Raw genomic sequence first — 21,589 nt, 5'->3', positions numbered from 1 at the left:
ATTTAATCAATAATTAAGGAGATAACCTCAAAATAATAATTTTTCCGTTTTTATACATAATTTCACTTGGATGCTTAATTAATAGAGATGTAAAAATTTTTTATTGAGATAATTGGTTCAAAATCGAAATTGAAACAAATTTTATTTAAAACATTTTTTGATAAAAACAATAAATTAATTTTGACAGCATACTATTCAGAGGGAAATTAAAATTTCAAGTTAGCAAAAAATTGTATTAACAAACACTGTTCCTGAAGTAATTCTAAACAAATTTTGTTAACAAAATTTTTTGATTAAATCAACAATAAGGATATAACCTCAAAAATATTAATTTTTGTACCATACTATTCAGTGGGAAATTAAAATTTCAAGTTAGAAAAAAATTGTTTTAACAAACACCGTTCCTGAAGCAATTCTTAACAAACATTGCTAACAAAATTTTTTGATTTAATCAATAATTAAGGAGATAACCTCAAAATAATAATTTTTCCGTTTTTATACATAATTATACTTAAATGCTTAATTAATAGAGATGTAAAAAAATTTTATTAAGATAATTGATTCAAAATCGAAATTGAAATAAATTTTATTTAAAACATTTTTTGATAAAAACAATAATTATTGAGATAATTAATTTTGATAGCATACTATTCAGAGGGAAATTAAAATTTCAAGTTAGCAAAAAATTGTATTAACAAACACTGTTTCTAAAGTAATTCTAAACAAGTTTTGTTAACAAAATTTTTTGATTAAATCAACAATAAGGATATAACCTCAAAAATATTAATTTTTGTACCATACTATTCAGTGGGAAATTAAAATTTCAAGTTAGAAAAAAATTGTTTTAACAAACACTGTTCCTGAAGCAATTCTTAACAAACATTGTTAACAAAATTTTTTGAATTAATCAATAATTAAGGAGATAACCTCAAAATAATAATTTTTCCGTTTTTATACATAATTACACTTGGATGCTTAATTAATAAAGATGTAAAATTTTTTTATTAAGATAATTGATTCAAAATCGAAATTGAAACAAATTTTATTTAAAACATTTTTTGATAGAAACAATAATTATTGAGATAATTAATTTTGATAGCATACTATTCAGAGGGAAATTAAAATTTCAAATTAGCAAAAAATCGTATTAACAAACACTGTTCCTGAAGTAATTCTAAACAAATTTTGTTAACAAAATTTTTTGATTAAATCAACAATAAGGATATAACCTCAAAAATATTAATTTTTGTACCATACTATTCAGTGGGAAATTAAAATTTCAAGTTAGAAAAAAATTGTTTTAACAAACACCGTTCCTGAAGCAATTCTTAACAAACATTGCTAACAAAATTTTTTGATTTAATCAATAATTAAGGAGATAACCTCAAAATAATAATTTTTCCGTTTTTATACATAATTATACTTAAATGCTTAATTAATAGAGATGTAAAAAAATTTTATTAAGATAATTGATTCAAAATCGAAATTGAAATAAATTTTATTTAAAACATTTTTTGATAAAAACAATAATTATTGAGATAATTAATTTTGATAGCATACTATTCAGAGGGAAATTAAAATTTCAAGTTAGCAAAAAATTGTATTAACAAACACTGTTTCTAAAGTAATTCTAAACAAGTTTTGTTAACAAAATTTTTTGATTAAATCAACAATAAGGATATAACCTCAAAAATATTAATTTTTGTACCATACTATTCAGTGGGAAATTAAAATTTCAAGTTAGAAAAAAATTGTTTTAACAAACACTATTCCTGAAGCAATTCTTAACAAACATTGTTGACAAAATTTTTTGATTTAATCAATAATTAAGGAGATAACCTCAAAATAATAATTTTTCCGATTTTATACATAATTATACTTAAATGCTTAATTAATAGAGATGTAAAAATTTTTTATTAAGATAATTGATTCAAAATCGAAATTGAAACAAATTTTATTTAAAACATTTTTTGATTGAAACAATAATTATTGAGATAATTAATTTTGATAGCATACTATTCAGAGGGAAATTAAAATTTCAAGTTAGCAAAAAATCGTATTAACAAACACTGTTCTTAAAGTAATTCTAAACAAGTTTTGTTAACAAAATTTTTTGATTAAATCAACAATAAGGATATAACCTCAAAAATATTAATTTTCGTACCATACTATTCAGTGGGAAATTAAAATTTCAAGTTAGAAAAAAATTGTGTTAACAAAAATTGTTCCTGAAACAATTTTAAACAAACTTTATCAACATTTTTTTTTGATTTAATCAATAATTAAGGAGATAACCTCAAAATAATAATTTTTTCGTTTTTATACATAATTATACTTAGATGGTTAATTAATAGAGATGTAAAAATTTTTTATTAAGATAATTGATTCAAAATCGAAATTGAAACAAATTTTATTTAAAACATTTTTTAATAAAAACAATAATTGTTGAGATAAATAATTTTGATAGCATACTATTCAGAGGGAAATTAAAATTTAAAGTTAGAGAAAAATTTTATTAACAAACACTGTTCCTGAAGTAATTCTAAACAAATTTTGTTAACAAAATTTTTTGATTTGATCAATAATTAAGAACATAATCTCAATAAAATTTTTATATATATATTTTTATATATTCTTTTATTGAGAAAATCGTTTTAGAATTTAATTTAGAACAACTTTTGTATGAAATTTTCTGCTAAGAACGAGTGGAGGGGCGAAATCGTATCCTTTTGTTACGCCCTAGTAATAAATTTCAAGCAAACAACTGATTTTGAGAGAAATACCGGTTCTGCCATGGCAGGAAGTAGGCATGGACGTTTTTGAGTGTGATCAAACACAGTTGAAGTTGGAAGGTTAAAAGATCTAACCAGTAAAACAATAATAAAAAAATCTAAGGCAGTCTTCGCAAGACATGGAATACCAACAAAAGTCTTTACTGATGGTGCCTTATACTACAACAGTAAAGAATTTAAAAATTTTGCCATGGTCAACGGACAGGTTAAAGGAAGATGAAAGAATTTATTTTAAGAAACGTTTGGAAGGAAGCTGGCAGGAAGGGAAAATAAGCAAAAATTTGACAGAACCGAGATCGTACATAGTTATTGATAATGAAGATAAGCAGTACCGAAGGAATGAGAAATTCATAAGAAAAAACCAAACGTTTCCCATTGACGAAACTGATGAAAGGAAAAATCAAGAAAGAGACGAAAACATGAAGAATGAACACACCAAAAGAGATGAAAAGGCAGTACGGGACAGCACAAACACACCAAAACATGAGAAAGAAATACTGACCGACATGAACGCTTACAAAACGAGATCAGGCCGTATGTATTCATAAATTAGTTTAATAACTAGGGCACGGAACTTTTGTAACAAAACAATACGATTTCCCCCCTCCACTCGTTCTCAGCAGAAAATTTCATACGAAAGTTGTTCTAAATTAAATTCTAAAACGATTTTCTCAATAAAAAAATTTATAAAAATATATATATAAAATTTTTTTTAAGGTTATGTTGTTAATTATTGATCAAATCAAAAAATTTTATTAACAATATTTGTTTAGAATTACTTCAGGAACAGTGTTTATTAATACAATTTTTTCTTAATTTGAAATTTTAATTTCCCTCTGAATAGTATGCTATCAAAATTAATTATCTCAATAATTATTGTTTTTATCAAAAATAGTTTTAAATAAAATTTGTTTCAATTTCGATTTTGAATCAATTATCTTAATAAAAAAATTTTACATTTCTATTAATTAAGCATCCAAGTGTAATTATGTATAAAAACGGAAAAATTATTATTTTGAGGTTATCTCCTTAATTATTGATTAAATCAAAAAATTTTGTTAACAATGTTTGTTAAGAATTGCTTCAGGAACAGTGTTTGTTAAAACAATTTTTTTCTAACTTGAAATTTTAATTTCCCACTGAATAGTATGGTACAAAAATTAATATTTTTGAGGTTATATCCTTATTGTTTGGTTCTGGATTTCCATCTCATTGGTTCAATGAGACAGTTCAATCCAAATGGCATTCTTAAAAATCGGTATCTTCCGAATGGTGTTTGGAATGTACACAACTTTGAACTTTCAGTATCCAGTGGTCTAACTTAACAATACATTACAACCTAGAACTAGAACCATTCGGGTTTTTTTAATTGATTTTAAAAAAGGCGGAGGCGCCGGAAATATTTTTTTGTGTCGAGTACTTTTAACATGTTCCTCGGATACGTTGAAGGGCGCCCAACAAAGTGATCGAGTCGGCGCACGTTCGAACAAGTTTCGTAAGAGAAGTTGGGGAAAAATTGCCCCTTCCCCACGTTGACTGCGGAAACTTCTCATAACCGTCGGTGAATTTTAAGTCGGTTCCGCGAATTTTTCGCAAGGGGACGCGGTTGCAGAGGATAATTCAATTTACCTCGATGGAGGTGTTATAGGAAGAATGGATAATGTTCTTTTAACTAACTTCTCGAATAATTCAACTTAAAATTACACCAAAAATTGTATTTTTTTACCATAAAAACTGACATCTCAAACTTTTAACTTTTTTTTTACAATTAATTCTCAATGTCTTATACTTTGTAGATGTTACACTCCGATTCGGTTTGCGGAACGATAAAACGAACAGGAAACAATGGTGGGAGTCGTCCCTCGGGAACAATGGGAGAGAAGGACCGAATAAGATCACAGGTGAGAAAGACAGAGATGATTAAAAAGGCTTATCTCTTGAAGCGATCAGTTCGTCGTTGGTAAAGTAATTCCTGCTATACCCATGAGACTCCGACGAACAGGGAACAGGGTCAATGAGAGAAGTGCTACGGTTCACAAAGTTTCACTTTTCCTCGAAAACGTGAGAGTAAATTAATCGAAACAACCGGTTTTGTTTTAATGCAAATTTAGTAATTACGATAAACAAAATTTTAATCCAAAAGCGTCAATTTCGAGACTTACGGATTTTGTGATTGAACTAAAGATGAGAAATCGTTTTGGCTTCAAAAACTTACTTACGACCGGTGTATTTCATTTTTTGTTGGAGACGTCACTACATCAAGAAGGGAGCGATCGATATAGATAGCAGAGGAGGGAGGGAAAATTCATAATGGAATATAATACAGGAGGGAGGATGCACCTACATTGAAGGAGGACGAAAATCAAATCTTGTTTGACTATGTACTACTAGATCAAGTAATCAGTGACATTGGATTACCAACTCTTAGAAGTGATAATTTGGATAATAAATTATAGATGGCGCTATTTAGTAATGTTTTGTTTTCGACCATATCTTGATTTTATAAAAATAAAGATGTCTCGGTTGTTATTACACCTAAAAATGTCGAGTTTGGACTCGTTTCACGCATTTAGCAATGAAAGTAATTATTATAACTAGGGCACGGAACTTTTGTAACAAAACGATTTCCCCCCTCCACTCGTTCTCAGCAAAAAATTTCATACAAAAGTTAATATTTTTGAAGTTATATCCTTATTGTTGATTTAATCGAAAAATTTTGTTAACAAAATTTGTTTAGAATTACTTCAGGAACAGTGTTTGTTAATAAAATTTTTTGCTAACTTGAAATTTTAATTTCCCTCTGTATAGTATGCTATCAAAATTAATTATCTCAACAATTATTGTTTTTATTAAAAAATGTTTTAAATAAAATTTGTTTCAATTTCGATTTTGAATCAATTATCTTAATAAAAAAATTTTACATCTCTATTAATTAACCATCTAAGTATAATTATGTATAAAAACGGAAAAATTATTATTTTGAGGTTATCTCCTTAATCATTGATTAAATCAAAAAAATATGTTGACAAAGTTTGTTTAAAATTGTTTCAGGAACAATTTTTGTTAACATAATTTTTTTCTAACTTGAAATTTTAATTTCCCACTGAATAGTACGCTACAAAAATTAATATTTTTGAGGTTATATCCTTATTGTTGATTTAATCAAAAAATTTTGTTAACAAAATTTGTTTAGAATTACTTCAGGAACAGAGTTTGTTAATACAATTTTTTGCTAATTTGAAATTTTAATTTCCCTCTGAATAGTATGCTATCAAAATTAATTTATTATTTTTATCAAAAAATGTTTTAAATAAAATTTGTTTCAATTTCGATTTTGAATCAATTATCTTAATAAAAAATTTTTACATCTCTATTAGTTAACCATCTAAGTATAATTATATATAAAAACGGAAAAATCATTATTTTGAGGTTATCTCCTTAATTATTGATTAAATCAAAAAAAATGTTGACATAGTTTGTTTAAAATTGTTTCAGGAACAATTTTTGTTAACATAATTTTTTTCTAACTTGAAATTTTAATTTCCCACTGAATAGTATGGTACAAAAATTAATATTTTTGAGGTTATATCCTTATTGTTGATTTAATCAAAAAATGTTGTTAACAAAATTTGTTTAGAATTACTTCAAGAACAGTGTTTGTTAATACAATTTTTTGCTAATTTGAAATTTTAATTTCCCTCTGAATAGTATGCTATCAAAATTAATTTATTGCTTTTATCAAAAAATGTATTAAATAAAATTTGTTTCAATTTCGATTTTGAATCAATTATCTTAATAAAAAATTTTTACATCTCTATTAATTAACCATCTAAGTATAATTTTGTATAAAAACGGAAAAATTATTATTTCAAGGTTATCTCCTTAATTATTGATTAAATCAAAAAAAAATGTTGACAAAGTTTGTTTAGAATTGTTTCAGGAACAATTTTTGTTAACATAATTTTTTTCTAACTTGAAATTTTAATTTCCCACTGAATAGTATGCTAAAAAAATTAATATTTTTGAGGTTATATCCTTATTGTTGATTTAATCAAAAAATGTTGTTAACAAAATTTGTTTAGAATTACTTCAGGAACAGTGTTTGTTAATACAATTTTTTGCTAATTTGAAATTTTAATTTCCCTCTGAATAGTATGCTATCAAAATTAATTTATTGTTTTTATCAAAAAATGTTTTAAATAAAATTTGTTTCAATTTCGATTTTGAATCAATTATCTTAATAAAAAATTTTTACATCTCTATTAATTAACCATCTAAGTATAATTATGTATAAAAACGGAAAAACTATTATTTTAAGGTTATCTCCTTAATCATTGATTAAATCAAAAAAAAATGTTGACAAAGTTTGTTTAGAATTGTTTCAGGAACAATTTTTGTTAACATAATTTTTTTCTAACTTGAAATTTTAATTTCCCACTGAATAGTATGGTACAAAAATTAATATTTTTGAGGTTATATCCTTATTGTTGATTTAATCGAAAAATTTGGTTAACAAAATTTGTTTAGAATTACTTCAGGAACAGTGTTTGTTAATACAATTTTTTGCTAATTTGAAATTTTAATTTCCCTCTGAATAGTATGCTATCAAAATTAATTATCTTAACAATTATTGTTTTTATTAAAAAATGTTTTAAATAAAATTTGTTTCAATTTCGATTTTGAATCAATTATCTTAATAAAAAACTTTTACATCTCTATTAATTAACCATCTAAGTATAATTATGTATAAAAACGGAAAAATTATTATTTTGAGGTTATCTCCTTAATCATTGATTAAATCAAAAAATTTCGTTAACAAAATTTGTTTAGAATTACTCCAGGAACAGTGTTTGTTAATACAATTTTTTGCTAATTTGAAATTTTAATTTCCTTCTGAATAGTATGCTATCAAAATTAATTATCTCAACAATTATTGTTTTTATTAAAAAATGTTTTAAATAAAATTTGTTTCAATTTCGATTTTGAATCAATTATCTTAATAAAAAATTTTTACATCTCTATTAATTAACCATCTAAGTATAATTATGTATAAAAACGGAAAAATTATTATTTCGAGGTTATCTCCTTAATTATTGATTAAATCAAAAAAAAATGTTGACAAAGTTTGTTTAAAATTGTTTCAGGAACAATTTTTGTTAACATAATTTTTTACTAACTTGAAATTTTAATTTCCCACTGAATAGTATGGTACAAAAATTAATATTTTTGAGGTTATATCCTTATTGTTGATTTAATCAAAAAATTTTGTTAACAAAATTTGTTTAGAATTACTTCAGGAACAGTGTTTGTTAATACAATTTTTTGCTAATTTGAAATTTTAATTTCCCTCTGAATAGTATGCTATCAAAATTAATTTATTGTTTTTATCAAAAAATGTTTTAAATAAAATTTGTTTCAATTTCGATTTTGAATCAATTATCTTAATAAAAAATTTTTACATCTCTATTAATTAACCATCTAAGTATAATTATGTATAAAAACGGAAAAATTATTATTTTGAGGTTATCTCCTTAATCATTAATTAAATCAAAAAATTTTATTAACAAAGTTTGTTTAGAATTGTTTCAGGAACAATTTTTGTTAACATAATTTTTATCTAACTTGAAATTTTAATTTCCCACTGAATAGTATGCTACAAAAATTAATATTTTTGAGGTTATATCCTTATTGTTGATTTAATCAAAAAATTTTGTTACCAAAATTTGTTTAGAATTACTTCAGGAACAATTTTTGTTAACATAATTTTTTTCTAATTATCTCTTAATCAAGATTTTCTGAGAACGAGTGGAGGGGAGAAATCGTTTTGTTACAAAAATTCCGTGCCCTGATTACAACCTTAAATTTTTCTTTTAAATACAATCGTAGAAGTCTAAACGTCAATTTTACTGAAACATTTTTTGAGTTAACGACCATAAAAATGCGATTTTATACCTAACAATAAATTTTATATTTAAAGATTAAAAATAAAAATGTTCGAAACGTCGATTACGAAAGTTCCTAATTTTAGTTAGAACGATATATATTTAGCACAAACCACGCAAACCGGTGTTTTCCCTCGGGCTGCCAAGTTCTGCCAACCGAAACGCGTAAATCAACCCATTACCGTGCCTCATACACATCTAAAACCAAACGATTTCGCTCTCGAGTAAACGAATTAATAATTAGGAGACGGCTTTTGGCTGCTGCCTCTAAACCGAGAGTTAATCCATACGGGTTACTGAGATGTTATTAGAGCTTACTAAATTCGTATCGGTTTATTTAACCCTTTGTGTCAAAAGAAGTTAAACATTTTAAAACTTTGTGACAGAATCAAGAAGTTGAAATAAACCTTACATTTTCGTATAACCTAAGAGTGTCAAAAAAGATGTTAATTTAAAAATTCCTGGAAGCCGTATTTATTGAAATTAAGGAATGAAACTTATTTTAAATCAAAGCTCAAAGCTTTCTCTTTAAAATGATGTATAATAATTGTTGGGTTGGATTGGAAAAATATAAAGAAAAAAAAAGTTGAAATAAAACTTACATTTTCGTATAACCTAAGAGTGTCAAAAAAGATGCTAATTTAAAAATTCCTGGAAGCCGTATTTATTGAAATTAAGGAATAAAACTTATTTTAAATTAAAGCTCAAAGCTTTCTCTTTAAAATGATGTATAATAATTGTTGGGTTGTATTGGAAAAATATAGAGAAAAAAAAAGTTGAAATAAAACTTACATTTTCGTATAACCTAAGAGTGTCAAAAAAGATGCTAATTTAAAAATTCCTGGAAGCCGTATTTATTGAAATTAAGGAATGAAACTTATTTTAAATCAAAGCTCAAAGCTTTCTCTTTAAAATGATGTATAATAATTGTTGGGTTGGATTGGAAAAATATAGAGAAAAAAAAAGTTGAAATAAAACTTACATTTTCGAATAACCTAAGAGTGTCAAAAAAGATGCTAATTTAAAAATTCCTGGAAGCCGTATTTATTGAAATTAAGGAATGAAACTTATTTTAAATTAAAGCTCAAAGCTTTCTCTTTAAAATGATGTATAATAATTGTTGGGTTGGATTGGAAAAATATAGAGAAAAAAAAAGTTGAAATAAAACTTACATTTTCGTATAACCTAAGAGTGTCAAAAAAGATGCTAATTTAAAAATTCCTGGAAGCCGTATTTATTGAAATTAAAGAATGAAACTTATTTTAAATTAAAGCTCAAAGCTTTCTCTTTAAAATGATGTATAATAATTGTTGGGTTGAATTGGAAAAATATTAAGAAAAAAAATGTTGAAACAACTTACATTTAAAAGTGTCAAAAAAGATGCTAATTTAAAAATTCCTGGAAGCCGTATTTATTGAAATTAAGGAACGAAACTTATTTTAAATTAAAGCTCAAAGCTTTCTCTTTAAAATGATGTATAATAATTGTTGGGTTGGATTGGAAAAATATAGAGAAAAAAAATTTTTAAATAAAACTTACATTTTCGTATAACCTAAGAGTGTCAAAAATGATGCTAATTTAAAAATTCCTGGAAGTCGTATTTATTGAAATTAAGGAATGAGACTTATTTTAAATTAAAGCTCAAAGCTTTCTCTTTAAAATGATGTATAATAATTGTTGGGTTGGATTGGAAAAATGTAGAGAAAAAAAAAGTTGAAATAAAACTTACATTTTCGTATAACCTAAGAGTGTCAAAAAAGATGATAATTTAAAAATTCCTGGAAGCCGTATTTATTGAAATTAAAGAATGAAACTTATTTTAAATCAAAGCTCAAAGCTTTCTCTTTAAAATGATGTATAATAATTGTTGGGTTGGATTGGAAAAATATAGAGAAAAAAAAAGTTGAAATAAAACTTACATTTTCGAATAACCTAAAAGTGTCAAAAAAGATGCTAATTTAAAAATTCCTGGAAGCCGTATTTATTGAAATTAAGGAATGAAACTTATTTTAAATTAAAGCTCAAAGCTTTCTCTTTAAAGTGATGTATAATAATTGTTGGGTTGGATTGGAAAAATATAGAGAAAAAAAAAGTTGAAATAAAACTTACATTTTCGTATAACCTAAAAGTGTCAAAAAAGATGCTAATTTAAAAATTCCTGGAAGCCGTATTTATTGAAATTAAGGAATGAAACTTATTTTAAATTAAAGCTCAAAGCTTTCTCTTTAAAATGATGTATAATAATTGTTGGGTTGGATTGGAAAAATATAGAGAAAAAAAAAGTTGAAATAAAACTTACATTTTCGTATAACCTAAGAGTGTCAAAAAAGATGCTAATTTAAAAATTCCTGTAAGCCGTATTTATTGAAATTAAGGAATGAAACTTATTTTAAATTAAAGCTCAAAGCTTTCTCTTTAAAATGATGTATAATAATTGTTCGGTTGGATTGGAAAAAAATAGAGAAAAAAAATTTTTAAACAAAACTTACATTTTCGAATAACCTAAAAGTGTCAAAAAAGATGCTAATTTAAAAATTCCTGGAAGCCGTATTTATTGAAATTAAGGAATGAAACTTATTTTAAATCAAAGCTCAAAGCTTTCTCTTTAAAATGATGTATAATAATTGTTGGGTTGGATTGGAAAAATATTAAGAAAAAAAATGTTGAAACAACACTTACATTTAAAAGTGTCAAAAAAGATGCTAATTTAAAAATTCCTGGAAGCCGTATTTATTGAAATTAAGGAATGAAACTTATTTTAAATTAAAGCTCAAAGCTTTCTCTTTAAAATGATGTATAATAATTGTTGGGTTGGATTGGAAAAAAATAGAGAAAAAAATTTTTTAAACAAAACTTACATTTTCGAATAACCTAAAAGTGTCAAAAAAGATGCTAATTTAAAAATTCCTGGAAGCCGTATTTATTGAAATTAAAGAATGAAACTTATTTTAAATTAAAGCTCAAAGCTTTCTCTTTAAAATGATGTATAATAATTGTTGGGTTGGATTGGAAAAATATAGAGAAAAAAAAAGTTGAAATAAAACTTACATTTTCGTATAACATAACAGTGTCAAAAAAGATGCTAATTTAAAAATTCCTGGAAGCCGTATTTATTGAAATTAAGGAATGAAACTTATTTTAAATTAAAGCTCAAAGCTTTCTCTTTAAAATGATGTATAATAATTGTTGGGTTGGATTGGAAAAATATTGAGAAAAAAAAAGTTGAAATAAAACTTACATTTTCGTATAACCTAAGAGTGTCAAAAAAGATGCTAATTTAAAAATTCCTGTAAGCCGTATTTATTGAAATTAAGGAATGAAACTTATTTTAAATTAAAGCTCAAAGCTTTCTCTTTAAAATGATGTATAATAATTGTTCGGTTGGATTGGAAAAAAATAGAGAAAAAAAATTTTTAAACAAAACTTACATTTTCGAATAACCTAAAAGTGTCAAAAAAGATGCTAATTTAAAAATTCCTGGAAGCCGTATTTATTGAAATTAAGGAATGAAACTTATTTTAAATCAAAGCTCAAAGCTTTCTCTTTAAAATGATGTATAATAATTGTTGGGTTGGATTGGAAAAATATTAAGAAAAAAAATGTTGAAACAACACTTACATTTAAAAGTGTCAAAAAAGATGCTAATTTAAAAATTCCTGGAAGCCGTATTTATTGAAATTAAGGAATGAAACTTATTTTAAATTAAAGCTCAAAGCTTTCTCTTTAAAATGATGTATAATAATTGTTGGGTTGGATTGGAAAAAAATAGAGAAAAAAATTTTTTAAACAAAACTTACATTTTCGAATAACCTAAAAGTGTCAAAAAAGATGCTAATTTAAAAATTCCTGGAAGCCGTATTTATTGAAATTAAAGAATGAAACTTATTTTAAATTAAAGCTCAAAGCTTTCTCTTTAAAATGATGTATAATAATTGTTGGGTTGGATTGGAAAAATATAGAGAAAAAAAAAGTTGAAATAAAACTTACATTTTCGTATAACATAACAGTGTCAAAAAAGATGCTAATTTAAAAATTCCTGGAAGCCGTATTTATTGAAATTAAGGAATGAAACTTATTTTAAATTAAAGCTCAAAGCTTTCTCTTTAAAATGATGTATAATAATTGTTGGGTTGGATTGGAAAAATATTGAGAAAAAAAAAGTTGAAATAAAACTTACATTTTCGTATAACCTAAGAGTGTCAAAAAAGATGCTAATTTAAAAATTCCTGGAAGCCGTATTTATTGAAATTAAGGAATGAAACTTATTTTAAATCAAAGCTCAAAGCTTTCTCTTTAAAATGATGTATAATAATTGTTGTGTTGGATTGGAAAAATATTAAGAAAAAAAATGTTGAAACAACACTTACATTTAAAAGTGTCAAAAAAGATGCTAATTTAAAAATTCCTGGAAGCCGTATTTATTGAAATTAAGGAATGAAACTTATTTTAAATCAAAGCTCAAAGCTTTCTCTTGAAAATGATGTATAATAATTGTTGGGTTGGATTGGAAAAATATAGAGAAAAAAAAAGTTGAAATAAAACTTACATTTTCGTATAACCTAAGAGTGTCAAAAAAGATGCTAATTTAAAAATTCCTGGAAGCCGTATTTATTGAAATTAAGGAATGAACCTTATTTTAAATTAAAGCTCAAAGCTTTCTCTTCAAAATGATGTATAATAATTGTTGGGTTGGATTGGAAAAATATAGAGAAAAAAAAAGTTGAAATAAAACTTACATTTTCGTATAACCTAAGAGTGTCAAAAAAGATGCTAATTTAAAAATTCCTGGAAGCCGTATTTATTGAAATTAAGGAATGAAACTTATTTTAAATCAAAGCTCAAAGCTTTCTCTTTAAAATGATGTATAATAATTGTTGTGTTGGATTGGAAAAATATTAAGAAAAAAAATGTTGAAACAACACTTACATTTAAAAGTGTCAAAAAAGATGCTAATTTAAAAATTCCTGGAAGCCGTATTTATTGAAATTAAGGAATGAAACTTATTTTAAATCAAAGCTCAAAGCTTTCTCTTGAAAATGATGTATAATAATTGTTGGGTTGGATTGGAAAAATATAGAGAAAAAAAAAGTTGAAATAAAACTTACATTTTCGTATAACCTAAGAGTGTCAAAAAAGATGCTAATTTAAAAATTCCTGGAAGCCGTATTTATTGAAATTAAGGAATGAACCTTATTTTAAATTAAAGCTCAAAGCTTTCTCTTCAAAATGATGTATAATAATTGTTGGGTTGGATTGGAAAAATATAGAGAAAAAAAAAGTTGAAATAAAACTTACATTTTCGTATAACCTAAGAGTGTCAAAAAAGATGCTAATTTAAAAATTCCTGGAAGCCGTATTTATTGAAATTAAGGAATGAAACTTATTTTAAATTAAAGCTCAAAGCTTTCTCTTTAAAATGATGTATAATAATTGTTGGGTTGGATTGGAAAAATATAGAGAAAAAAAATGTTGAAATAACACTTACATTTAAAAGTGTCAAAAAAGATGCTAATTTAAAAATTCCTGGAAGCCGTATTTATTGAAATTAAGGAATTAAACTTATTTTAAATTAAAGCTCAAAGCTTTCTCTTTAAAATGATGTATAATAATTGTTGGGTTGGATTGGAAAAATATTGAGAAAAAAAATTTTGAAACAAAACTTACATTTTCGTATAATGTCAAAAAAGATGCTAATTTAAAAATTCCTGGAAGCCGTATTTATTGAAATTAAGGAATGAGACTTATTTTAAATTAAAGCTTAAAGCTTTCTCTTTAAAATGATGTATAATAATTGTTGGGTTGTATTAGAAAAATATAGAGAAAAAAAAAGTTGAAATTAAACTTACATTTTGGTATAACCTAAAAATGTCAAAAAAGATGCTAATTTAAAAATTCCTGGAAGCCGTATTTATTGAAATTAAAGAATGAAACTTATTTTAAATTAAAGCTCAAAGCTTTCTCTTTAAAATGATGTATAATAATTGTTGGGTTGGATTGGAAAAAAATAGAGAAAAAAAATGTTGAAATAAAACTTACATTTTCGTATAACCTAAGAGTGTCAAAAAAGGTGCTAATTTAAAAATTCCTGGAAGCCGTATTTATTGAAATTAAGGAATGAGACTTATTTTAAGTTAAAGCTCAAAGCTTTCTCTTTAAAATGATGTATAATAATTGTTGGGTTGGATTGGAAAAATATAGAGAAAAAAAAAGTTGAAATAAAACTTACATTTTCGTATAACCTAAGAGTGTCAAAAAAGATGCTAATTTAAAAATTCCTGGAAGCCGTATTTATTGAAATTAAGGAATGAAACATATTTTAAATTAAAGCTCAAAGCTTTCTCTTTAAAATGATGTATAATAATTGATAGGTTGGATTGGAAAAATATTAAGAAAAAAAATGTTGAAACAACACTTACATTTAAAAGTGTCAAAAAAGATGCTAATTTAAAAATTCCTGGAAGCCGTATTTATTGAAATTAAGGAATGAAACTTATTTTAAATCAAAGCTTTCTCTTTAAAATGATGTATAATAATTGTTGGGTTGTATTGGAAAAATATAGAGAAAAAAAATGTTGAAAGAAATACATTTTCGTATAACCTAAAAGTGTCAAAAAGATCCTATTTAAAAATTCCTGGAAGCTGTGTTTATTGAAATTAAGGAATGAGACTTATTTTAAATTAAAGCTCAAAGCTTTCTCTTTAAAATGATGTATAATAATTGTTGGGTTGTATTGGAAAAAAATAGAGAAAAAAAAAGTTGAAATAAAACTTACATTTTCGTATAACCTAAGAGTGTCAAAAAAGATGCTAATTTAAAAATTCCTGGAAGCCGTATTTATTGAAATTAAGGAATGAAACTTATTTTAAATTAAAGCTCAAAGCTTTCTCTTTAAAATGATGTATAATAATTGTTGGGTTGGATTGGAAAAATATTAAGAAAAAAAATGTTGAAACAACACTTACATTTAAAAGTGTCAAAAAAGATGCTAATTTAAAAATTCCTGGAAGCCGTATTTATTGAAATTAAAGAATGAAACTTATTTTAAATCAAAGTTCAAAGCTTTCTCTTTAAAATGATGTATAATAATTGTTGGGTTGGATTGGAAAAATATAGAGAAAAAAAAAGTTGAAATAAAACTTACATTTTCGTGTAACCTAAGAGTGTCAAAAAATTCCTGGATGCCGTATTTATTGAAATTAAGGAATGAAACTTATTTTAAATTAAAGCTCAAAGCTTTCTCTTTAAAATGATGTATAATAATTGTTGGGTTGCATTGGAAAAATATAGAAAAAAAAAAAGTTGAAATAAAACTTACATTTTCGTATAACCTAAGAGTGTCAAAAAAGATGCTAACTTAAAAATTCCTGGAAGCCGTATTTATTGAAATTAAGGAATGAGACTTATTTTAAATTAAAGCTCAAAGCTTTCTCTTTAAAATGATGTATAATAATTGTTGGGTTGGATTGGAAAAATATAGAGAAAAAAAAAGTTGAAATAAAACTTACATTTTCGAATAACCTAAGAGTGTCAAAAAAGATGCTAATTTAAAAATTCCTGGAAGCCGTATTTATTGAAATTAAGGAACGAAACTTATTTTAAATCAAAGTTCAAAGCTTTCTCTTTAAAATGATGTATAATAATTGTTGGGTTGGATTGGAAAAATATTAAGAAAAAAAATGTTGAAACAACACTTACATTTAAAAGTGTCAAAAAAGATGCTAATTTAAAAATTCCTGGAAGCCGTATTTATTAAAATTAAGGAATGAGACTTATTTTAAATTAAAGCTCAAAGCTTTCTCTTTAAAATGATGTATAATAATTGTTATACAGCCACACCACGTGCTCCACCACTTACATTCCCTTTATTCCGCATTTCACCAACTATATTACTCCCAGACCGTTTTACAGCTTCATAAAGGTGTTAGGATCGCCTGTCTGGGTTTAATATGTTGCTTTGTGTGAGGGAAAAAGGAATATTACCAAAGCTCGTATTAAATTGAGATTCACACCCAACCCAATCCAATTCAATCCTTACCTGTGCGTTTTTTGCAGGAATCGTTTTCTGAAGCTGTTATACGCAGATCCCGGCCCATCCTCCCCAGTGACGTAGCGTACTTTTCCGTGAGATGGAACTAGTTTTTGCCCGGATATCCCCAAGTCCATTTGAAGATCGACAACGAGAAGCAACGTGAACAACACAACCGCGATACAAAATCCGACGATCATTCGTTCCTTCAATTTTAAACCCCCTCCACAAAAACCAGAAAAAACTCTTTGAATTCCGTTTCTTCCCGGCATCATTTCCGCCTCTTTAATATCCTTTTTTTTAGATATATCCGGTGGTGGCGAAAACTTGGATTTAGTTTTATTGACTCTAAAATATTCTTTGATGTCTTTGGTAACCAAGTTCGATTCGGCAAGCAGTTTCCTATTTTCGCTATCTCTTCTTGATTTAAATTGTTGCGTTCTCAAATAAGGCGAGTTTAGTTTATCTAGGTTTGGTTTTGCGGAATAAACGCTGGATTTTCGGCGCTTATCCAAAGAATCGGGGGAAATTAAAGTTTCTCTTTTAGTAATTGGTTGTTTTTTGGTAAAATTAAGATGGCCCAGTGATAATTTTCGCAGCGTTTTCTTAAACCCCGATTCTTCGATGTGCTTTTGAGATGGTTGCGAAAAAATCCCAACTTTATCTAAATCTAAATCGGTTTTTAAATTTTTTCCGAAATTAAGTGTACCTTGGGATAACTTTCTTATGCTTTTTTTGATGTCTTTTGATTTTAAATAATCTTCTCGGGTTAAGTTATCAACTTTTTCTTCTTTCTTTTTAAAAAGATCGGCTAATTTAGTTCGTGGTGATGGTGATCTTTTTCTGGGAGTTTCAGGCACCTCTAAAAACTGTACTCGTTTTGGCACCTCACTTTTAACTTCGGTACTCTCTTTATGGGTTAAATTAACGATTTTATGCAAACTTTTTAAGTTGGATAATTTGTTGATTAGATACGAATGGTTCTCTTTGGTCAAAATCTTTTCTGGGGGGCTAAAATTAGCTGCATCAATCGACGGGGATTTCCTTATCGGCGGTTTTCTACCGAACGTTGGTGAATATTGATCGGTGAGATAACTCGAATATCTTTTTCTTGGTGGTAATTCCGGTTCATCAAAAGTATCTTCTCCTCGCAGATTATTTTCACGGGAAGAACTAGTGTAGTGACTAATTGGTTTAGAAGATCTTCGAGGTTGAGGAGTGGGAAATACAAAATTTTCCCGATCCGGAGATCTCGTTGGACGATGGAATGTATTTGAATGGGCCGCAGCACTTTGAGCGCATTGCAGCCCTTGTGTTGATCTAAGATCCAGATTAGATCAAACCGAAATCTGTAATTCTCGTCAACTCCCCTAAAACAAAAATAAAAAGACAATTACTAATTTGATTTGGATCAATTATTTTGTAGTAAACGTTTAAGATCAAATAAATGGTTTAGTTAATCGCCGGAGCAATGTCGAGCAAAACTACGAGAACGGGGGCTGATCATAGAGATCCTTTACTATTCGGTAATTCCACACTGCGAGAAGCATTAGAGCTTCGCTAATAGTTCACTAGACCTCGTTAGCTCCGCTAATCCCAAATTGGTGAAACAACGAGACGCGGAAATAGAGAGGTTGCACGTTAAATCCGGTTCTCCGAACACGTTTCGAATAAATCGTTTAATCAATTTTGAATCGGAATTGTTCTCATATAATATTTTTCGCGAAATAATCGAAAAAACGAAGCTTAATAATAACAACAGCTTTTTAAACAATCTTCGAATGTTAACATTTGGTCAAAATGCTAAGGTTAATTAAAAAATTAAGCGCAAGAGCTCTAAAGGTAAAAAATAAATACTCATAAACTGTCAACGGTAATTCAATTTTTGACCACCCTGTATAAGATACTCTGATACAATATATTTGAGAGTATCTGAAGAGTAATCGTGCCAAAGTAGATCTTTTTTTAATGAACGTTGGCTGAGATATGGAGTTTTAAAGAAATTTACCAAAAAAAGCTTAAAATCAAAATAACTCGAAAACGAAAAACGCTAGGTACCATTAACTTTGATGAAAGTTAACATATTTTTTTACGTATAATTAAAAGGTGCAATAAAAACTATAGCATTCCGTTTAAAATAACGAAGTTATGGTCTACTTCCGGTAGACCGGAAGTGGCAGCCATCTTGAAAATATTTTAGATCGAAAGTTCCGACTGAACAACCCATACTACCAAAATTTCAAAACTGTGCGAATACTGGAACCTAAAAAAGTTCTAACGAACCAGTTACGTGAGACACCCTGTATATACAGGGGTGTTCCGGTGACTCGGGGCATAAAAATAACCTCATATACTCATAAACTGTCAAAATGTCAACAAAAATATAAACGGTTTCCTGCATTTTCTGCATGTTTTGATAAATTTACGAATATGAGAGAAACTACAATAAATAAATATAGGAATGTTTATAGATAAATTGTAGAGCATTAAATTCCCTTTCGTGTAGGCTAATAAAATATGGAGCGTTCCGTTTAAAATTTTCGACTTTCTCCCCATTGAATATGGAAAAACGGTAATTCAATTTTTGACCACCCTGTATAAGATACTCTGATACAATATATTTGAGAGCATCTGAAGAATAATCGTGCCAATTTAGAGCTTTTTTGAATGAACTTTGGCTGAGATATGGAGTTTTAAAGAAATTTACCAAAAAAAGTTTAAAATCAAAATAACTCGAAAACGAAAAACGCTAGGTACCATTAACTTTTATGAAAGTTAACATATTTTTTTACGTACAATTAAAAGGTGCAATAAAAACTATAGCATTCCGTTTAAAATAACGAATTTATGGCCTACTTCCGGTAGACCGGAAGTGGCGGCCATCTTGAAAATATTTTAGATCGAAAGTTCCGAATGAACAACCCATACTACCAAAATTTCAAAACTGTACGAATACTGGAACCTAAAAAAGTTCTAACGAACCAGTTACGTGAGACACCCTGTATATACAGGGGTGTTCCGGTGACTCGGGGCATAAAAATAACCTCATATACTCATAAACTGTCAAAATGTCAACATAAAAACATAAACGGTTTCCTGCATTTTCTGCATGTTTTGATAAATTTACGAATATGAGAGAAACTACAATAAATAAATATAGGAATGTTTATAGATAAATTGTAGAGCATTAAATTCCCTTTCGTGTAGGCTAATAAAATATGGGGCGTTCCGTTTAAAATTTTCGACTTTCTCCCCATTGAATATGGAAAAACGGTAATTCAATTTTTGACCACCCTGTATAAGATACTCTGATACAATATATTTGAGAGCATCTGAAGAGTAATCGTGCCAAAGTAGATCTTTTTTTAATGAACTTTGGCTGAGATATGGAGTTTTAAAGAAATTTACCAAAAAAAGTTTAAAATCAAAATAACTCGAAAACGAAAAACGCTAGGTACTAACAACTTTTATGAAAGTTAACATATTTTTTTACGTACAATTAAAAGGTGCAATAAAAATTATAGCATTCCGTTTAAAATAACGAATTTATGGTCTACTTCCGGTAGACCGGAAGTGGCAGCCATCTTGAAAATATTTTAGATCGAAAGTTCCGACTGAACAACCCATACTACCAAAATTTCAAAACTGTACGAATACTGGAACCTAAAAAAGATCTAACGAACCAGTTACGTGAGACACCCTGTATATACAGGGGTGTTCCGGTGACGCGGGGCATAAAAATAACCTCATATACTCATAAACTGTCAAAATGTCAACATAAAAATATAAACGGTTTCCTGCATTTTCTGCATATTTTGATAAATTTACGAATATGAGAGAAACTACAATAAATAAATATAGGAATGTTTATAGATAAATTGTAGAGCATTAAATTCCCTTTCGTGTAGGCTAATAAAATACGGGGCGTTCCGTTTAAAATTTTCGACTTTTTCCCCATTGAATATGGAAAAACGGTAATTCAATTTTTGACCACCCTGTATAAGATACTCTGATACAATATATTTGAGAGCATCTGAAGAGTAATCGTGCCAAAGTAGATCTTTTTTTAATGAACTTTGGCTGAGATATGGAGTTTTAAAGAAATTTACCAAAAAAAGTTTAAAATCAAAATAACTCGAAAACGAAAAACGCTAGGTACCATTAACTTTGATGAAAGTTAACATATTTTTTTACGTACAATTAAAAGGTGCAATAAAAACTATAGCATTCCGTTTAAAATAACGAATTTATGGTCTACTTCCGGTAGACCGGAAGTGGCAGCCATCTTGAAAATATTTTAGATCGAAAGTTCCGACTGAACAACCCATACTACCAAAATTTCAAAACTGTGCGAATACTGGAACCTAAAAAAGTTCTAACGAACCAGTTACGTGAGACACCCTGTATATACAGGGGTGTTCCGGTGACTCGGGGCATAAAAATAACCTCATATACTCATAAACTGTCAAAATGTCAACATAAAAACATAAACGGTTTCCTGCATTTTCTGCATGTTTTGATAAATTTACGAATATAAGAGAAACTACAATAAATAAATATAGGAATGTTTATAGATAAATATAGAGCATTAATATGGGGCATTCCGTTTAAAATTTTCGACTTTCTCCCCATTGAATATGGAAAAACGGTAATTCAATTTTTGACCACCCTGTATAAGATACTCTGATACAATATAGAAAATATTCTTTAATCTCTCCAAAAACGTTTTCTATAATCATTTCTGTTCCAGCATTGACTATTTCTAATTTATTTGACTATAATCTAAAAAAACCGATTTTGACGTTTTGAACATCATTCTAGGTTATAT

General features: G+C 26.9%; 1 protein-coding gene across 1 annotated transcript in view; it reads right to left on the bottom strand.

The window, feature by feature from the left end:
* LOC111421518 (extracellular serine/threonine protein CG31145) overlaps positions 1 to 18,096 on the bottom strand; it is a 161,378-nt gene extending 143,282 nt beyond the window's left edge. The window contains exon 1 of the mRNA XM_071196137.1: positions 16,771 to 18,096. Within this exon, the coding sequence (XP_071052238.1) occupies positions 16,771 to 17,036 (266 nt within the window). The 5' untranslated portion in view covers positions 17,037 to 18,096. The remainder of the gene's footprint in view (positions 1 to 16,770) is intronic.
* Positions 18,097 to 21,589: the final 3,493 nt, after the last annotated feature.

This window comes from Onthophagus taurus, chromosome 5 (assembly GCF_036711975.1).
Source record: "Onthophagus taurus isolate NC chromosome 5, IU_Otau_3.0, whole genome shotgun sequence".
NCBI lineage: Eukaryota > Metazoa > Arthropoda > Insecta > Coleoptera > Scarabaeidae > Onthophagus > Onthophagus taurus.
The sequence above is the reverse complement of the archived record's forward strand: the minus strand, read 5'-3'. Positions and strand labels throughout refer to the sequence as shown.